Here is a 20,579-nt window from a genome sequence, read left to right as displayed (position 1 = left end):
ATTGAATAGGACAACACAGAAATGTTTGACGAAGATAAAAAGTAGGACGCTGGAATCTGACGTCAATACATGAAAACATCAAAAGCCATACAAATAGTACTTCTGGACAAATGCACTTTCAGTTCATGTGCCTACATACTGAATTTATGGTAAAAGTCAAAATACCAGTAGTTGCTCCAATATGAAGCAAAATAATTCATTTTTCCACCATAATAAAAAAAGTAAAGTTATGGTAGTATTTTTTTTTGAAGAAGTAAAATTATGGTAGTATTAGTGCTCATTTCTGATAATTGTTTACGCTGCAGCCTACTCCATTGAAGCTAAAAGTATCCAATCCACAATACACTCACCTCCCAAGATGAAGAAATGATTTAGTCATAACCACCCAAGAAGAGAGAAGTCATTCCATAAAAAGATGATACCACAAATCTGAGCTAAGTAAATAGATCTTCTATGGCAATCTCAATAACAAGACTATTTTTTTGAGATTCTGGGGATCTAAAGAGTGAATAAAGATCGCGACAGGATAGAAACCCACAAGATTAGCCTCCCCTTGCCTCTCTTCTTGTGGCATCATGGAGAATGTCGATGTCGACTCCGTCAGGAGGGAGTTGAACATATCTGACTACTGAACCCCTTATAAAACAGTTCCTCACAGACAACTGCAAATATATAAGAAAGCGAGGCAGTTGGAGTTAATCATAATTCTTTAGGAATTTTTCCTGAAGTCAAGAAATAATTTTAATCATTAGTACACTGGAAAAGTTGGAGACGCAGATAGATGAGATAAAACGAGCCATAAAATTAGTAAATTAGAGCCGGGCTGATTGTGTTAATATTGGTGCAATTAAGATGCAGACCAACTAAAATGTGAGTTTCAGTCAAAATTTTGTGACAGAAACAAATTAATTTAAATGAAGTCACGATTCAACTTCATTGTAAACTTTCACTACAAAAATCGGAGATGTAGACAGAGGAGATAAAATAAGCCACAAAATTAGAAAATTAGAACCTGCCTGGCTGTGTGATACATTCCACACACGAATATCATAGAGAGCCCAAAGACAGTTAAAGTAAGTTACAGATACATGTGAACCCCGCACATGAGAGACCCTTTAAAGGAGCAAGCTGAGCAAGAAAACAAAAAAGGAGGTTGTTTTACAAGATCAGGATGGTCTTAGAGACTGGAGGCTGGAGCAGCGGCCAGAGGAGAGAAGATCGACCGGGAGGGAGATCCTTCATCTATCTTCTCATTGTTTACTTCTTCTGTTTGATGTGACATTGATACTATTCGCTTTATTTTTTGGATTCTACTATTGGTCACTCCCTAGAGCATTTGCATTTCAAAATCTGTTCAAGGTGTTGTTGGACTTCGATACACTGTTGTGTATCACTTTGTTAACATTGGGGCAATTAAAACGTAGAACTAACAAAAATGCGAGTTTCAGTCAAAATTTTGTGACAGCAAAAAATAAATTAACCTCCACTATTGAACTTCATTGGAAAGGAGACAGGGTTTGGAAGCAAATGAAACAAAAATAGGAGCCCCGTCACTGTGAGAGTCGGAGACGATGAAAATAAAACCAACCTTTCTTTTTAAAGTAGAGGTTTTCCTACCCTTCTATCAAGATACGAATCTTAATAAATGGTCATTACAATAGTAACCCTACCTCTGACGTATATGTCTCACAAAGAAGATACAAGGTTACCCAGTGAACTGCCATAGCTGACTAAGTAAAATGAACATTTCCACACCTCATGAACATTTCACATGACTTCCAAGGTAGATCACTCAAAAAATGTTGTTCAGACTATTAGAGGCTGGAAAAATCCAACGAATTTTAAGGGTTAGATACGATTCTTTCGGCCCTAAATCTGGATGACGCCAATATTAAAACAACCAATAATGGTATGCATTCCAAAATGAAAGAATGAATGATAATAAGAATAAAAAAGCAAAATTAAAGACTTTAGAGTCCAACAGAGTAGAATACCCTAAAAACTCAAGTTTCAACCAAAATTGGAGAGCAGATCACAGTATGCGTCGTTCATAATAGTTAGGAATTTTAAAGGTTTGGTAAAAATACGCAAAAAAAAAAAATGAACATGAAACCGCGATAACTATTAGTCTTTTCATCATAATCTCTTTAAGAAGAAGACTACGAAAAAATTCCTACCGTGAAGGAGAAAGAACATCGACCGTCTTTAGCGGAAGTAAAAGCAAGAAGAATTTAAGCATGCATTTCCGCAAGAGATTTTGACATCATCAAAAGATAAGATGAAAGAACAAGATAAAATAATGCAAATATACGAGCACAAACATAAAAAAGGATCAAATCAAGACTCTAACAACAAACGCACGAACCATGTGTGGGTACTTGTCCTGGTCGACGACGCGCGTGTTCTCGAGCTTGATGTTCAGGTATTGATCAACGGAGTGGAGAGTGCCCTTGATGGCCAAGTCATTCTTCAGCTCCACCGTTACCTCCTTTCCCACCAACTCCTTGAAATAAGAGAAGAAAAGCTGCAGCCGAGAGAACAATGTCAGCGAAAGAAATCTTCATTCCAAAAATCAAACCCTAGAAAACAACAAGAGGAATGAAACACGCAAATTACCATCCTCAGTCCGCTGATCACGAATCGGATCGGGGGAGCAACCGAGCAAGCAAGAGCGATTTCGCGGAAATCTGTCTTTAAATCTACTATTTAAATGAAAGCATACTATATCTTCACAAAGAGAAAGAAATGAACAAAAAACGGAGTAATTAAAAAAACATATGCCAGAGCTTAAGATCCAATATACCAAAAATAACACATACTTCTGGAATAATAAAAATAAATTTTAGATGCTATCTTCTGGAATAATAAAAATAATCAGAAAAATTGACCATCGATTGATAAACCCTTACATGAAGAAGACTCTCCAAAAGGTTAAGATCGGATATACCAAAAATAAGAGATACTTGTATGAATAAATTTTAGCTGATACCTTGCGGAATATTAAAAATAATCAGAAAATTGTTAATACAGTGTTAAACCCTAACATGAAGAGGAGTCTCCAAAAATGGCTCTTGGAACTTAATTGCATTAACAAAAGCCTCTGCCAAAGGTTGATATGCAATTTACCAGAAATTACTAATTATCTATTAATAAATAATAGAATCTATCTTATGGAATAATAAAAATAATCAGAAAATAAGAAAGTTAATGTAGTGTTAAACCTCAACTTGAGAAAAGGGCTGGAACTTAATTGAATTGAAAACTCCTCTGCAGGAGATTAATATGCAATGTCCAAATAATGACAAATAATCTTATGAATAAAATTTAGGTGTTTTCTAATGGAATATTAAAATTAATCAGAAAATAGGTAATGCTGTGTTATAACCCACTATAAAGAAGAGTCTCCAAAAGGGGTTTTTTGAATTTAACTCTACTAAAATGATCTAATACATTAATATTAGGTTTCAACGATCTCATACAATTTGATCTTACCATACGAGATTGTGATTCGTCGAATCAAAAGACCCAGTAAAAAAGGATGTAACTAACCCAAAGAAAACATGAAAATACTGGCCTTGTAACTATCAAAGTCTCAAAATTATTTTTTTGCGAATTACTTTTAAAATGCTTTTAAAATAATATGATATTGTAATTGTAATAGATAATGTTTGTGAATTACTTTAAAATGCTTCAAAAAACTCGAAATCTGTTAAAGGAAAAAAGCCTCTTTCAGGATATTAAGATGGAATAGTTGTAAAATGACAAATATTCATAAAATAAAATTTTGGTGACATCTTAAATGGACCATATATGCCATGTCAAATACTCAAAAAAATAGAAGATATGTCTTCACTCTTGAAGCCATAGTAATTAAAATGTTGACATTGTGTTAATCCCAACATGAAGAAGAGTCTCCAAAAGGGACTCAAGAACTCAGCTGAATTTAAAAAAAAAACAGAGTTCTATTATTATATGGGCATTGCAATAATCCTGGATGACTGGATCTGTCAATTCAAGATTAAGTAAAGCATATTTGAAAAATTAGGGCTTTAAGCCAATAGAATTATTTGTTTTTCATCAAGCCTTTTGGCATGTTAAGCAAAATATATGACATATTACAGGCAATCAGCCATAATCAGCCTCAAATTGGCTGATTCAAGAAAAGCTGCTCAAGAGCTAGTATGAAATTAGATATCACCCTCATTCATCCCAATTCAACCTTCATGTTCAATTACAAACGCACCTAGACATAGTAATTATGTGAACCTTGGTTACTCAAAAGTTAATACACTTAGTACACAGTCTAAACATCAGGCCTTTTTGAAAAGTTTTGGGGGTCATATGCTTGGTATGGGCTGGGGCATGACTCTTACAAATACCCCGGACCACGCTCGCTTAACACAGGATCCCTTATCCTCACAAAAAGAAACTCATATCCTTGGCTTCACTCGTCTCCCGCCAACGGCGGTGGTGCCCACCACTTGCTCTTCCGCTGGGATGAGTCCCGTGCAGTGGGTGCTCAATGTGTGCTCTTTGACCATGGCCACGTGAACTAGGAGTTCGGTCAACAGCGCGGGGCAGCTGAGCTTAAGATATTCAAAGCCCTCCGTCTGCATCACAGCTGATAGAGAAGAGACCAATCAGGTCAAAGTCAAAAAGGTCCAAAGTCAACAGCATGTTCAAAAGTCAACGAATCGGGCCTATTACCTCGCAGATTCTCCGGCAGAGCTATGAACTTGAGGCAGATGGCTTTCAGACGCCGACAGTTGTGTTGCTCTGCCAGAGCCAGCGTGGTGGCAACCGTGTTGACGGCGACGTCGTCGCAGAGGCTGGACTCGCACACTAGTTTGAGCCTTTCCATGGCATACCTGTCAGCGGCCTCGAGCAAGTGCTGACCCATCAGCGTGGATGCCCACTTGGCGCTGGTCCCAGTGAGTTCTTCCATGTCTGGGAGCGAATCCCAGTACATGTAGTGAAGCAGAGCCTGAGAACCAGGAAGAAATGTCATGGAGGTATCAATCTGAGAGAGGGCGGGACCGATCTAGAGACGAAGTGAGGTGAAGGTCCATCGAAAAAAAAGACTATCGCGGGCAAAGAAAATAGAAACGAAGGAGGGCAAGTGGCGAACGAAATTGATGTATCGATATGAGACATAGGAGGGATCGATCTAGAGACGAAGCAAGCTGAAGATCCAGCAAGAAAAAGGTAATTGTGGGTGAAGAAAATAGAGAGATCGATTTGAAACGAGGGAGGGTAAGGGGGGAAGAACATTGATGCATTGGTCTGAGAGGGGGGAGTGATTGATCTAGAGACGAAGCCCGCAAAAGATCCATAGATATAAAGATGATCACCGTAGCTAGAATAGCTGATTGATGGTTACAAATACAAAGATGAAGGAATCTAAATTTATGTCTGGCCTCTTAAAGGGAGGGTTAGCACTATTTTTAGTGAAACATTTGAGATGGAATGCCCAAAAACCCACTGACAGCTAAAATAACGGAAATACACTACACCATGTAGCTTGAGTGGCATTTTTTTTTTTGAACAATAAGGAAGACCACCCGAAACCGGTGGCCTACCTAAGTAGCTTGAGTCGCATTAAGCTCAAATCGGGAAAGCATTAGGAGTGAGGAGGGAATCTGGAGATGAATTAAGGCACCAACGCTACTTCATTTCACAATTCTTGGGTCACCACTATATTAAGTAAACACTCAAGAAAGAAATGGCCAAAATACCCTCCTATCACATAAATTGATGAAAATAACTCTTGAGGTGTTTGGGATCATGTCAAAGAGTAAATCAAGAAACCTGACTGCATGGCATTGAACTCAAGCAGGGAAAACGTTAGAAATGAGGAATTGGAGTCAGACCTTGAACACAGGTGCCTCCATGTCCTCCACCTTGATGAAATCTATGCTTTGGTCCTTCAGGGGGCCGAAGAGTTGTGCCCTGAAAACCGGCGATCGAGTGGCAAGAACAAGCTTATGAGCAGAAAAAATCTCGCCGTCCACCTCAAATCTGACGTCTGCGGATTCTCCCTTCTCAAGGAGTTGACCAAAGTGTTGGCCCATGTCAGGCTTCGGCACGGCAATGGAGTAAAGCTCTGGCCCCTCCGTTCGTGATACAACAACGCCAACACAACATCGAACAAGCAATGAATCATCTTTGACGTAATCCGATGTGTCCAAGGCAGTTCTTCTGAAGAAACGTTTATAACCCCTGGAAATTCATGTAAAAACGTCAATAGAATCCAGATACTGTTTGACACACATAAATGACAACAACCAAGGGCATCTGGACTAACAGAAGTGCAATTCCATTAAAGCATGTCCAGCGGTGATGAGAAGTCGATTCATTTTTCTCATCAAACGGGTTCAAGATACTTTCCAACTCCATCGGAACCATTAGTTGGAGCCTATTTCTTTCATTTTAACTGTCAAAGCAAATGGACTAATGCAATTCCACAGGACATTATGAAAGGGGATCTAAAATATGTCATTTATTAAAAAAAACAGAAGTCATACCAAGTGAAGAAGTAAATGGACTAAATCCAAGTTCCCCGATAATGCTCACTGGAACTGGGTCAAATTTCTAATCGGATTCTCAATTAAAATAAAACAATGGCACAGGAAAAATTATGATCCAAAGAAAACCACAGGTAGCCCAAATTAATTACAGAAAAACTTGGTAGCAAAATGAGTTAAACAAACTGTAATCAGCACAGAGGATGAGCTAGTCAACAACAAAATAGAAAATGCATTCCGGGAGGTAATCAAGGTAAAAACTTTTATGGGCACAATTGTACCACACAACGTCAGCAAATTGTACCATGAACGTTGTACCTTTTCAAGAGATTAAACCTTAGTTACAACAATATGTTTTCACGCTTAGTTTTGTTTTTTCAACCCAAAAAATCACTTCCAAACTCATGGACCATTCAAATACTAATTCCCAGCTTGATTTTCTGAGGTTCGAAAACGATATCTAACAACATTTTGATGCCTCTAATTTTATGCCACTAACTCAGACAACTATCATCACAGAATTTTAGGTTTTTACCAGTCATGGGAAGACATGTGGATTTTATCGATCCAGGAAGAAAAAAAAAGAGATTTAAAAAATTCAAAATAACAAATATGGTATTTTGAGAATCCCAAATATTAAATTTTATGATTTTAGCAGGAAAACTATGACATTTTGAAAGTCATCCAATGAAATATATTTACTAATCCGCTGAATCCATCAACTGGCAATTATCAATATGGGTCCAAAGAAATGCCCCAACACACATACACAAGTGAACCTTTGGAGTATTGGGAGCATTAAACGGACTTCATCTATCTGAAGAATAAACAAAGCCCAATAAATCTATTCCTAACCATTATACACTTCACAAACCTTACCATAAAACTAACCATTATATTTTGTTAATTGATACCCGCATAACCTAAACACCAACAAAGATTCCACTCGCTTATCTTTTTTCTTCCACCCCATCAAACATTGAACGAATGATCTTATTTAACTATCCTAAAAAATCAAAAAGCAAGCGGACACCCAAAGTGGAAGAACACTGAAGAAACGAAAATTCGGCAAAAACAAGATGAATTGATGAAATTGGAGCCGCATTACAGGCTCACCACATGCTGCCACGGTATTTGAGAGTATAAGGCCCCCCTTCGAGCGCCCTCTCGAAATGACTATGAACTTTGTGCCGTTCCTTGCCGCTCTGATCAATCAACGTCAATTCAAAGAGCGCCCTCACGCCAAATCCCTCGCTGGCCAGGGCGACGAACAGCGAAACGTAGACCGCGTTATCCTCTGGGTTCTTCCCGTCAGGGTAGAAATAGATGGCCCATGAATGCCCCCCAACCTCGAATGTCTCCGATGCAATGTACTTGCCGATCCCCAAACCCTTCGACATGGAATACCCCGAGATCTTGAACTGGTGGGAGCCGTTCACAGTCTGCGATTTGAAAGTTGACAATGTTTCGTTCGGAATCGAAGGAGATGAGGAAGTGGGCGCGATGGAGTCGGATTGGCGAACAGATGGGCCTCCCCAGCAGACTGTACCGCTACCCATTTCGCGTTGATCGAAGAAAATCAAGCAGACGATGAATGGCGGTGCTTGCAGGGATTGAAGATAGGATTTTGCGTCAGATTCGAGCGATGGGCTGCATTCCTGATCGGAGTTCCTCCGATGCGAGAAAGGGCGAGAGAATCCCACAAGAGCGCGACTGATCGAGTATCCGTTTCTGCAAAGATCGGAAATACTGTTCCCCAAGACGACGATCGGGGTCGGGTTTGGGTAGTCGGGTCGGTTTGGGGCTAGAGAAGAACAGAGAAGAAAAATAGAAGAACATGAGGGATGATAAGAGAAGAGTATAAAGAGTTATCATCCCCTTTTAGTATGAACTTTTTAAGTTTTACCTTAATAAGTAATCTACTCTTTATTAGTACAAGTTTAATGAAGTAGGCTACTACAATAGTGCAGGGACGCGGACGCAACGATTTTTTGTCTCGGGACAAAAAATCGCCCTGTCCAAGGATTTGGACAGAATTCGGGACGAAAATTTGTCTTGGGGACCACCGGACGGAGCGGTTTTCGTCCCGTGGGTCGAAAAAACCATTCGTCCGGAGGTCTCGGTCGATGGACGAACAAATCTGGACAAAAAACCACCAGATTCACGTCCGACAGTTGAGATGTAGCCACGTGGCCTTGCTATGATAATTTGCATCAACGTCCCAGTATTTTTACGTGCGTGCAAACTGACGCCGCTCAGAAATAATTGTACGTGTATCCCTTCGCATTCTCTCTCCTCCATATTTCCCTAAAAAACTTAGAAAAATCTATATTAAAACATTAAAAATATAAAATAGATTTTTTCATCCAGGACGAGGGACGGGACAGTTTTCTCCCCGGACAGGACAAAAATTCATCCCGGGAGGACCGGACGGGATGGTTTTCATACTTTCGGATGAAAAAATTGTCCTGTCCTTCATCCCTGCACTGAATCCGGACATTGGACGGGACAAAATTCGTCCCGTCCCATCCGTTGTCCATGTCCGGGACAATCCAGAACTATAGCTACTACGTTTGTTGAATATGAGTTCTTCCTAATTTGAATTTTATTCATACCTTGTTTTCTTAATCTTCATATTGTGATCATGTCATAATGGAGTAGATTAAAATGTGTGGATTGTTTGCTCTCATACACTTCTTGCTGGGCAAAGTTGTAGGACCTCTATAAAGGTTGGTTTTCTTGTTTGAATAAAGAGGAATGATGTTGTTTATTTGAGAAGATAATCTCCATCTCTACAGGGTGAGGGAAGTTTCTACTAGAAATCAGAGTGCTTCACTATCCCACAACCCTTCATTCAGTATTAGAGCTAGTTTTAAGATCATGCGGGCATGTAGAGTCATGTGAAGATGCATAGAACATCAGTGGATAATTGCTCCTTCCATTGAGGAAGCATGTGCTACCTTTCGTGAGTTCCCAATGTGCCTAGTGAAGTGGCAACTTCTTCATTGCTCTCAGTCTTGTTGAAGACAAACTATCCTTTAGTGCCAAGTAGGATGAACAATTCTATTTGAAGGTCACAAGTTGTGGGAAGATATTGTCAATGGTGTTGTGCAAAGGTAGAAGGGCATGATGACCCTAATATCATTTCAATGCAATATTAGAGGCTTTGCAAGTTCAACTTGATGTAGACACGACATTGAAGGAATCTTGGAAAGGGCCTCAGGTCATCAATATTAATGAATTTCTTTGAAGGGTGTTTAGAATTTTCTCCCAAAGAGTAGTATGGGGAAAACTTCTATGATGAGATGTCATTTGGGAAACTTCCAAATTTTGAATTTATTACTATTGTGTCAAAGATGCTTATTGATTTCAATTTACTAGTCCTCGATGAACTTGTAGGGTATTTTTAAGTATACGAGGATAAGTTCAGTTTGATGGAATTATATATGACCTAAAATCCAATTTCACATTTCATATCTCGTCCAATATTAGATAACATAAATTTATTCATCAAATGCAGATATTATGCTTGTTATGCAATCCAATGATATATGCCATGATATGTAAATTATGGTTATTATCATATGGTGACTAATTATCTTTAAACATGTTGATTCAAAAGATGTTCAAGAAGGACATCAAAATATCCAAGTAGGAGAGCACTATATCACGCCATTCATATGATAAGCATGGAGAATGACATGACCATTAGTGTGGGACATGAAGGATGGGAATATGGTTCTCTCTGGAAAGAAAATCACTAAGCAGGTCCATATAAATCCCCAAATGGTATTCGATCCAAGTATTAATCAGGATGAGTCGCACCAAAGGCATCTCGTGGATGGATGATTCAAATTTGAATGTGAACATAAAAATCTTGAGGCATTCAAAATTGTCTCAACAAGTCTACAAAGATAGTTGTGTGGTATTTATAAGAAGATACCATTTAAGGAAGACAATGCAATAAAGTCTTTGGCCAAGGTAGTAAAAATATCAGGGAAATAGTTATTTCCCAAATTCATCAGGATTACCTAGGATTACAATTAGTGTTCCACAATTTACCATAATCTATTTCCTCTTAAGAGAGTCATACGAGGGAAAGGGTTATACTTACCTGGTAACTAGTGAAAATTGATCCCATGAACTAGTTGGTTAACTTAAACCTTCTGGAGCACAATGTTTATCTTGGCACCCTGTTTGTGAAAATTGGAATTATTGGTTGGGTTAAGTCAATCCATGAATAATAATTAGATTTTTAAAGGATCATTAGGGTATCATACTATGAATAATGATAGCTAATAAAAGGGTATAGGGCTATTTGAGCTATTAACTAAACTTTTACATGGGACTAGAGGGCCAAAAGCAAGATGTCTATTGGATGTGAAATGATATATTTAAAGTAAAGGGGTTTAAATGAAGTGTTTTTGTTAGTTATGACTAAAGGAATGACCCTAAGAGAATCATCCTTGCAATACATTCTTCAGTGCTCAGCTTTCTTCTCCTTTCTCTCATTAAATGTCCTCATTTCTCAGTGCTACTGAAATGATGATGAGATCTTCCTATATCAACACTGGCATGCATGGAGTATAATATATTGAGATTTAATGTGTCAAGAATCATGTGGACAGTTTATTGAGGTTGGACACTTATGCAGCTTGTGACAACACATTCAAGGAACCAGAATGATTGTTTATTACACTCTGGCTGAGATGATTTTACAATCATTTTCAGTTTTTTAAGACTCCAGTTTGATTTTGATTGCATGAAATATCTTATGATCATTGATAAAAAGACACCAGAACCAAACAAAGTTGTCATCAGGTGTATGAAGAAGATTAACTCTTCCTGGTTGGGGCCATTGAGAAGAACAAGAATAAAGGAGACGAATCTTGAAGGACATGTAGAGGAAAAGGAAAATGAGAGGTAACGGCAGATCCAAACAACACTGCTATGATTTCCATGAATCTTATCCTTGTTCCAATGAATTTATAAATTATGGGGTTGAAGAAAAATCCGTTATATCCAAGTATAGAAGGCAGTGATTCTAATGGTTTCCACCAAGAAATAATAAGAGATGATGTTTCAAAGTTTGTGGACGGATACCTAAGAAAATATATCATTTCTTGACCAGAGTGAATTTTAAAATTCATTATTAATCATTGAAACTTTTAGGCTTTATAATTTTTCAATAAAATGTATTAAAGCTCATTAATTATTCAATCTAATGTATAAATTAAGGGGTCAACCATTTGCCAAACAAGGGAAAAAGTAACCATGACATAGGGAAATATGTCATAAAATCCTGATAAACATAATTTATGTCCATAAAAGTGTGAAAATAAGTCTGAGAAAAAAATTATAATATTTAAAAATAAGTTTTATTTGAACCAAAAGTCAAAGCATTCAGAAAACTGCTAGACAACTAAGGGAACTTAGGATTCATCATGTTTGATGATGATTCTACAGGAGAATTTAACAATTTTATGCCATGATGACATGCATATATGATCATTTTAATGAAAAACTTTTGAAGCGCATGATATTAATTAGTTAATTTAATTGTTCGATTGAGAGAGAAATCATATGATGGGGATGTCCTTATTTATGAGCTCGATTAATTTCAAGGCATATTTTTCATTTATGATGATGACTCCAAAGTTGACATTTGTGCTAGAGGAAGCATCCTACTACAAGGCCAGGATGCCAACACCATAACTCTTGGCCATGTGATTTATATCATAACTTTGGTCAACTTTAATGAAAGTGAGGGTGAAGGAGAATGGATGACTAACTATTTATGACCATGAGAGAACATTTATTGGAAATGCAGAAGGGAAAGTGGAAGGCAATGAAGGTTTTTATCTCTGCAACAGAAGATTAGGAGTTGATTTGAAAGTGGGATCAAAGATTTAGATACCTGAACGGTTACTCATATCGGTTACATCTTTGAGGAAGATGGACAATGGGATCAGGTGGTCCCTGAAGTTAAGATGACAGAAGGTGAATTAAATTTAACTGTTTTTTCACTAACTAAAAGTAGTGATAATGAGTAAAGTGGTTAATCTCCATAAGCATATCATGAAACTATGGCTGTATGCCATGAATATAGTTCAAGATTTCATCTAAGGGACCACTAGGCAACATGTGAAGATAGCTCACATTGAAAGTTTTTAGACCTGGGTCATACCTATAATAACTCGCACTAGGTTCATCTTGATCTAGAAGAGTGCATGAGGATACTAGAAAAAAATAGAAGCTATGCCGCAGCATTAGAAAAGAAAATCTAGATATGTGCCATGGAGGATGAAGTGATGTTTATACTGAAAAATGAGACTTGGGATATGGTTCCACCACTAGTTGGCTGGAAGCTCATGTATGATATTGGTGTTCAACGTAAAGAGAAACCATTTTACATTGTGAGATACAATTCAAGACTCATGTCCATAGGTTTTGTGCATAACCCAGCTAAAATTTCAATAAAGCCTTCATTCCTAAGCCATAGTGGATACAATCCATGTGCTGACTAACTTATCAGCATGAGAAAGCTGAAGCATGAACCATATGGACATTAAATCATCACAGGAAGGGGGATAATGAAGACAAACTATATGTAAGAAAAACTTAAGGTTTATTCATGGCAGAAAGGATCATTATGTCTTGAAATGAAACAAACTTGTACAATTATAGGCAAGCATCAAAAGTTTGCAATTGAAAGTTGGGGGATTGCTTAATCTCACTTAAACCAAGGAGAAGTATCCAGGATTATGTAGTTTCTATGAAAAATTTTACTTAGTCAACTATTATGTTGGATTTTATTTATATGATCTTGCTCTCATAGAATGTATGACTGTCACATTGCAGATCTCCGGCAGCTGAGCGCATACCTTAGCATATAAGTGTCATATAGAAAATGAAACAAATCAGATGACCTTCAAAGCCAATTACATGATAGTCATAGAGAATTATGCAATTATGGATAGTAATATTGGCCACTTTAGAAGTGACAAATAATTTCAGGAGAGATGTAGAACTTTCGGGGTCCATTCCACTTATATTATATGTTTGGTTGGCCACATAAGGTATTGGATTCATACCAGACCACACTTAGTTTAGTCAGTTGGTTCACTGAGCAGATAAACTGAGATATCCACAACTGAACACATGGTAAGACCAAAGTGGCTCATGAGATTGACATACTTGATCTTGGACTCCCATAAGGGTAAATATTATCAACCAAAGGGGCTGATTACTCTGCTCCTCTTCACACCTGACCTCAGGGCTGGTGTAGTCTAGGGATCAGTTATAAGTAAAAATGGAGAGGGTAATATAGAGAAAAGGGTGAGGGCGAGATAAAAGCCGAATAAGATTCAATGGAATCATAATATAATAACAATTTCTATTCATTAATCTAACACAATAAACATGTTTCATAATTCAGCACATTAAATACACAATCCAACACAAAAGCAGATCTCCATATTCAAGTGAGTTTAATTTCATTTATATTTATGCATATTAGATTTTTTCAATTACAGAATAATAATATTCTACTCAGACTAATGTTCACATAAAATTTCATTTTCTAGTCAATTTCCATAACTCAGTGTTCATATCATTTTCATGAAGGTTAGAATTCTATACTGCATTAGTCCTTGATCATAATTCTTAGATGGTTCTATTATTGAACATGTACCAAGATATGTAATGTGTGATTTACATGCCGGCCACATATATTTCCACAGCTACTACTCTTCTCTCAGTACTTTATAGCTAGTTTATCCTTTAGAGATTCATAGATTTATTTAAAATCACATGTGGTGTCAGATTATATCGTATTTGAGTAAATTGGCCTCTTTGAGGCATTTCACTTGATTTCCCCCTAATTTCTCTTGATTTCACCATATAAAAACTAAAAAAATCACTCATTAAGTAGATATACTTATTTAAGCTGTATTATATTTTTAAAGCTATCCCAGACCATCTAATAATATAAATACTAACCTAATAATTACTTCCATTATCCCTATTATCTTCTATTATTCTCTCTCTCCCTCCTAATTTCCTAAATCCTCTAAGATTGAATTAAAAATGTTCTCATATTATTCTCATATTCTCATATCATATTTCTTACACTATTGTCTATATCTATAATCACCTCACCCAGTTAATGTACATATATAAATATATATTGTGAATTTTCCCTATCATCATTAATATTCTCATCCCATTTCTTATTCATTATTTTTCTTACATCTAATTAAAATAAATTTTCCTATTCACTATACCTAAATCATAATATATCTTTATTTACTATAACTAACCCTCCTATCTTACATGTAACTGATGATTATTTTAAAAAATAAACCTTATTAGTATATTTTAATTACTTATCATAGTATACTCAATAGTCTCTCTTCACCTTATTTTTCTTACATATTAATTAAAAGTCTAAAAAAATTCTTCCACTACTTATTGTCATATCTTCCTTTTTTACAATAATACAAATAAATTTGATTTTCCACTTACTTACTATCTCTAATATTTACAAAATAATCATTCCAAAAATAATATAATTGACATCTTATTTTGTAACTATCTTACATCTCCATTTACCTACTTCTCTATTTTACTACTTATTATTACTTATGAATATATAACTTTAATTTGTTCATTACCTTAAATACATCTTTCTACTTACTTATGCTCTGCTCATATCCATTATCTCTTTTATTATTCAACCATATAAATAATTTATGTTATTATCCTTATTGTCATCTTATTTCCCTTAACCCTACGTCAATTATTAATTCTTTTTATAAAGGCCAGTCATTGTGAAGACCACATCACTACTACTAGACATATTTGAGTGAGTTTTTTATAATTAAAAAATATTTGATTTAGATAAATTAAATTTAAGACGACATACAAGAACATCTAATTTTTCTCCATCACAAGGAAACCACTTTTAGTATTTATCAAGATTCCAAATATTAGATTATAATGTTTCATTGTCCAAAAAGCATTAACACATACACATTTAGACATTTCAACTCAACAAATCTTCTATGTCATGATACCATAATTTAAAGTTGAACATTCTGTACTGCTGAATTCTCTCTCCTCATTGGTCCATGCGTAATAAATTTCTCAAAACCCAAAATTTTCATCGAAATATGAATATTTTCTCAATAAGTATACTCTTAAATATATTTGCATTCATTAATGTACAAAAACTTTATGTTCAACTTCAAACATATCTCTCTAAATAAAATGTCAGAATTTCAAAATAAAATATGTTCTGACTTGATGAACTATTTTATTTCCAAATATGACATCATAAAATTATTAAAAAATTAAAACAAAAATTGTAATATTATTTCAAAGTTAGGCTTAATAATTTCAAGCTTTATACACACATGTTTTCATTTTGGTTTTAATAAACATAAAAAAATTTATTATATAAATATAATAATCAACTTATTATGCCACTCATCTGGTGATTTAGGGCATGGTAAACTTTAAAATAATTATCGATAATTTTAGTAATGATCGAGGCATTAGGAAATCATTGGAAAACTCATTTGTGATTTTTGGATTATCTTGGCCAGGTAATCATTGCATACTATTTCTTGAGTATGTATCCTGTTTTGTAGATGGAAAGCAATGGCATCTTGAATACAGAATACATTTTGTGAACTTCCTGCTGCATCCCACCTAAGATTGCTTTGCAGTCATGTAACTATGGGGTTGTAATTCATAGTCAAAATACAGTGGTGCATTCAAAAGATATCATTGGCGTCTCATAACTAGGTAAAACATACAAAAAATGGTTTATAGTTAGGTTTAGAAATATCCAAGGATTCAAATGGATCAATTTTATGAATTATTTTCTCAAAAATAAAACTCACAATGTTTTTTAGTATCTTTGTAGTAACTACTACATGAACCATGCTCATTATTTGGCCAAGAGTAGATAGGGTTTTTTAAATCAAGATAATTTTAATTTCCTTCTCAAATATCCCATGTATAAGATTGTTTAATATGCATGTTTAAAGATAATTAATCACCATAGTCATATTATCATCTTTATTCATTCATCATTGCTCCTTGGACTTCATTATAAATATCATATGTGAATAATATCAAATTTCCTTTTCATCAATAAATTGAGAATTGGGCAACAGTGTGTGATTGACTTGCATGATACATAATTCCATCAGAAGAAGACTGGGGGGGGAGGGAAGAGAGGAAAGGGGGGAAAGATGGGAAGAAGTGGGGAGGTATCATGAAAGTAGGATGGGACAAAGGAAAGCAAAAGGGAAAGGGAAGGGCAGGGGAGACGATGACCTAGAGGGGTTACAGGGTGGAGAAGAATGGGAATAAGGTAAGGGGAAGGATAAAAGGGAGGACGTGAAGAGAGCCATAAGTTCTAGAAGAAATAGAAAAGCAAAAGGGATTTGTGTTTTTATTATGGTTCTCTACAACTTTAGGCATAATTATATATGTTAAATGGATATAGATATCAATGTAAACGTAAAGGTAGAGATATAGATATTGCTTTTAGATACAAATATAGGTGTTCATATACATATATAATTATAGAGACTGACATAGATAGAGATATATAAATAGGTTTACGCTTTGAAATATACGTGTAATTAAGGGATCCAAGAGGGATAAAGACAATGCACCCAAGAGAGGGCAGCCTTTAGAAGCTTTTATATTATCATAGACACCTATATTCATAGTGTTTTTTTTAGATACATTGTACAGATTCATATACTTTTATGAGTATTTATACATTTGTGAAATATTTTAATCCATATCATTAGAGTACCTACATCTTTATATACGTCCAGGTATAAACATAATTTATGGATAATCTTAAAATCTTATAGAAACATATAGATGCCTACGTAAACCTAATAAACATGAGGATGTTGTTATGTTTCCCATTTTTAAATATTTCACTAATTTGTGCTTCACCCATGTTAGAGACAGAGATATGGACCAGAGAGATAAAGAGAGACAGACAGACTGGCTTTTTCACATAATTACCCCACACGCGTTTCTTTCACGTTTGAATCTATCAGATGGCCAAAAGAACTCTCCTTTGACTATGGTTGGTCAAAAGCCCTCAGAATACTGTATCAAACAATAAGTTGTATCATGTCGCTTTAAAAAACGGAAAGCGGCCAAAATAGATGGAAATCCTCTACTTTGCCGACACGTATAAACCATGAGGAGTTTCATACTTTTGTTTCTTCATTTTCCTTTTCTCGGCCATTCCTCGTGGAATCTCAGCGCGTTCGCGGGACTTGATAAGCTGAGGTTCGCATGAATTACACACCATGAGTTCATAAACCAGATGGCAATATACATGGATAGATATATAACCTAATGTATGAATAAACAGATTCATCAATCGATGGAACGCTAAAAAGTTTGAGAAATTGATTAATACACGGATAAATAGAGAGATCGATAGTTATCTAGATAGAGATACATGGAGATAAATAGCTCGACAGATTTCCATTTACATTTATAAAAATATGATTTACAGATACGTCGGTAAACATATACCGATAGATAGATTGACTGATACACATTCTCACACATAACTAGATAAATAGATTTCGATAAAGATGTACACCTCGTAGATTTGTATTAAAATCTATTGATCGATTGATTTATATAGAAATGTATAGATCGATATATCTATATAGAAATATACATATATATCGAAGGATATATAGAGATGTATAGATCGATATCAATATAATATGGTATACGAATATATATATATAATAAGGATATATATATATATGATATAAATATATAGAGAGGTAGACAGATAAATATATAGATAGGTGGATAGATAAATAAGTTGATGGATAGACAGATAGATAGATAGGTGGATAGATATATAAGTTGATGGATAGACAGACAAATAGATAGACCGATAGATAGATAGACAGATAGATAGATAGATAGATAGAGAGAAAAAAAAAAAAAAGATAGATAGATAGATAGATAGAAGGAAAGAAAGAAGAAAGAAAGATAGATAGATAGATAAGTTGATAGATAGATAGATATAGAGATACAAAGAAAGAAAGAAAGAAAGATAGATAGCTAGATAGATAGATAGATAGATAAATAGATAGATAGATAGATAGATAGATAGATAGATAGATAGATAGATAGATAGATAGATAGATAGGTAGATAGATAGATAGGTAGATAGATAGATAGATAGATAGATAGATAGATAGATAGATAGATAGATAGAAGATAGATAGATAGATAGATAGATAGATAGGTAGATAGATAGATAGGTAGATAGATAGATAGATAGATAGATAGATAGATAGATAGATAAATAGATAGAAGGAAAGAAAGAAGAAAGAAAGAAAGATAGATAGATAGATAAGTTGATAGATAGATATATATAGAGATACAAAGAAAGAAAGAAAGAAAGAAAGAAAGATAGATTGATAGATAGATAGCTAGACTACAGATACACAGGTAGATATGCGGACAAACATAGATAGATAGATAGTTAACTCTCTGTCTTTCTGTCTAAAAAAAAAGATAATTAACTTTCTATCCGTTCTCATCCATCTACATCTCTTCAAGAAACCCACCCAGAAAAGAGCAACGATAAGAAAAAAGACCACAGATTAGAAAGAAAGGGGAGGAGATAACTTACTTCCGCACTTTGTACCAGGCTTGAGGGGGACGCCACAGAGGGCGGCGACGCGCGCCATCTTGCTCATGCTGATGACCTTCTCCACGCCGGCGCCGACCAAGTTCTTGCACACGCAGTCGAGGCTCGTTCTCTGCTCCACGAAGTAACAGCAGTCCGCCGACGGCGCCGCGTTCGCCGCCCCCGCCAGCACCGCCGCCCCGCAGTGCCCCTGCAACCCATAAATATCGTCCTCTTCGCAGTCCTTGTACGCCCCCACGGCGCTCGCCAGCACCAACACCATTGCCAACGCCGCCAACTCCCACCGCGCCATAATTCTAGAGAGATAGACAGCCGGGCTCTAGAGAGAGTGATGGATGCCAAGGATAGAGAGATAACTTGACGCCCATGGAGAGGAAGAGGCTGGTCTGAGGCTTTTATAGGCGCTGTCTGGGATCTGTCACGATGGGAAGCGCGTTGCGTGGCGGGGGAGAAAAGAGTTGTATAAATTTAGTCGGCCACGTTATTGATAACCGCAGAACCCGCAGGTTATTCAACAGAAGGACAAACAAATCTAGTGGCGGCCTGGCGGGGCAAAGGGTGGGGCACGCCAAGGGGAGCTTTTGAGCTGGATAGGTGAGTTTTATCTCCTGATCAACAGAAGGAAAGGCAGCGACGTCTCTTGTGGAGGGCCCGGTACGTCCAGTCCCAGCTTTCTTCCCAACTCTGGAACCTGTCCCATTTATAATTTATACGGATCTTTCTACTACCCATTTATAATTTCCCATTTTTTCCTTTCTCTTTTCTGGGTTCATCGTATGTATTCCACTCTCCGAGAATTCTTTAAATGTAAGTTGGTAATGATATATGACGTGATCCATATATTTTTTTTAATTTTAGCTTGGGAGATTCTTGCCGGATCTCGAGGGTATCCTGAAATTTCTTCAACCATAGTAGACTGTGCAGTTTCCTACTCATGATTTCCAGTCTGACAAAATCATTTGATATATGTTAAGCAACTTATCTATATGTTATTGTATATTTATACGTATATATATATATTAACTACCTATTGATGTATATTCTCTCTCTACACCTATAAAATGATATTAAAATGTGTCAACACCTTTTTCTTATCAAAATTGAATAAATTAATGAACATTAAAATAATGAACCTCTCGTCCACTCATTTGTCTTTGGTTTTGAGGGCAGATAAAAAGTCCTCTCCTAGTGGGCCAATTCATAGGATTCCTTGGTCCAGTAGCTTAATCACATGTTTGGTCTCAACACATGGTCACGATAGATAGCTAATCCCATTATGAATTCCGTCTCATATCCTCAAGTGGGTAACTCAACCTCAGGTCAGTTGT

At 36.1% G+C, this 20,579-nt stretch overlaps 3 protein-coding genes across 3 annotated transcripts; all 3 read right to left on the bottom strand.

The window, feature by feature from the left end:
- Positions 1-403: 403 nt before the first annotated feature.
- LSM2 (Small nuclear ribonucleoprotein family protein) lies at positions 404-2,770 on the bottom strand. Its single transcript, XM_078585487.1, has 3 exons — positions 2,617-2,770; positions 2,366-2,524; positions 404-662 (listed from the first exon to the last, which is right to left on the bottom strand). Exons 1-3 carry the CDS (start codon positions 2,617-2,619, stop codon positions 543-545), a joined length of 282 nt encoding a protein of 93 aa, XP_078441613.1. The 5' UTR covers positions 2,620-2,770; the 3' UTR covers positions 404-542.
- Positions 2,771-4,177: 1,407 nt separating this feature from the next.
- On the bottom strand, positions 4,178-8,360 carry LOC144711460 (BTB/POZ and MATH domain-containing protein 2-like). Its single transcript, XM_078585474.1, has 4 exons — positions 7,641-8,360; positions 5,871-6,219; positions 4,708-4,984; positions 4,178-4,621 (listed from the first exon to the last, which is right to left on the bottom strand). The coding sequence occupies exons 1-4, from the start codon at positions 8,081-8,083 to the stop codon at positions 4,431-4,433; spliced, it is 1,260 nt and encodes a 419-aa protein (XP_078441600.1). The 5' UTR covers positions 8,084-8,360; the 3' UTR covers positions 4,178-4,430.
- A 9,258-nt stretch (positions 8,361-17,618) lies between these two features.
- LOC144711454 (uncharacterized) lies at positions 17,619-19,639 on the bottom strand. The gene is made up of 2 exons (XM_078585464.1): positions 19,234-19,639; positions 17,619-17,850 (listed from the first exon to the last, which is right to left on the bottom strand). Exons 1-2 carry the CDS (start codon positions 19,541-19,543, stop codon positions 17,825-17,827), a joined length of 336 nt encoding a protein of 111 aa, XP_078441590.1. The 5' UTR covers positions 19,544-19,639; the 3' UTR covers positions 17,619-17,824.
- Between the last annotated feature and the right edge of the window lie 940 nt (positions 19,640-20,579).

The sequence above is a fragment of the Wolffia australiana genome, chromosome 1 (genome assembly GCF_029677425.1).
Source record: "Wolffia australiana isolate 7733 chromosome 1, ASM2967742v1".
In the NCBI taxonomy this organism is placed as follows: domain Eukaryota; kingdom Viridiplantae; phylum Streptophyta; class Magnoliopsida; order Alismatales; family Araceae; genus Wolffia; species Wolffia australiana.
The sequence above is the reverse complement of the archived record's forward strand: the minus strand, read 5'-3'. Positions and strand labels throughout refer to the sequence as shown.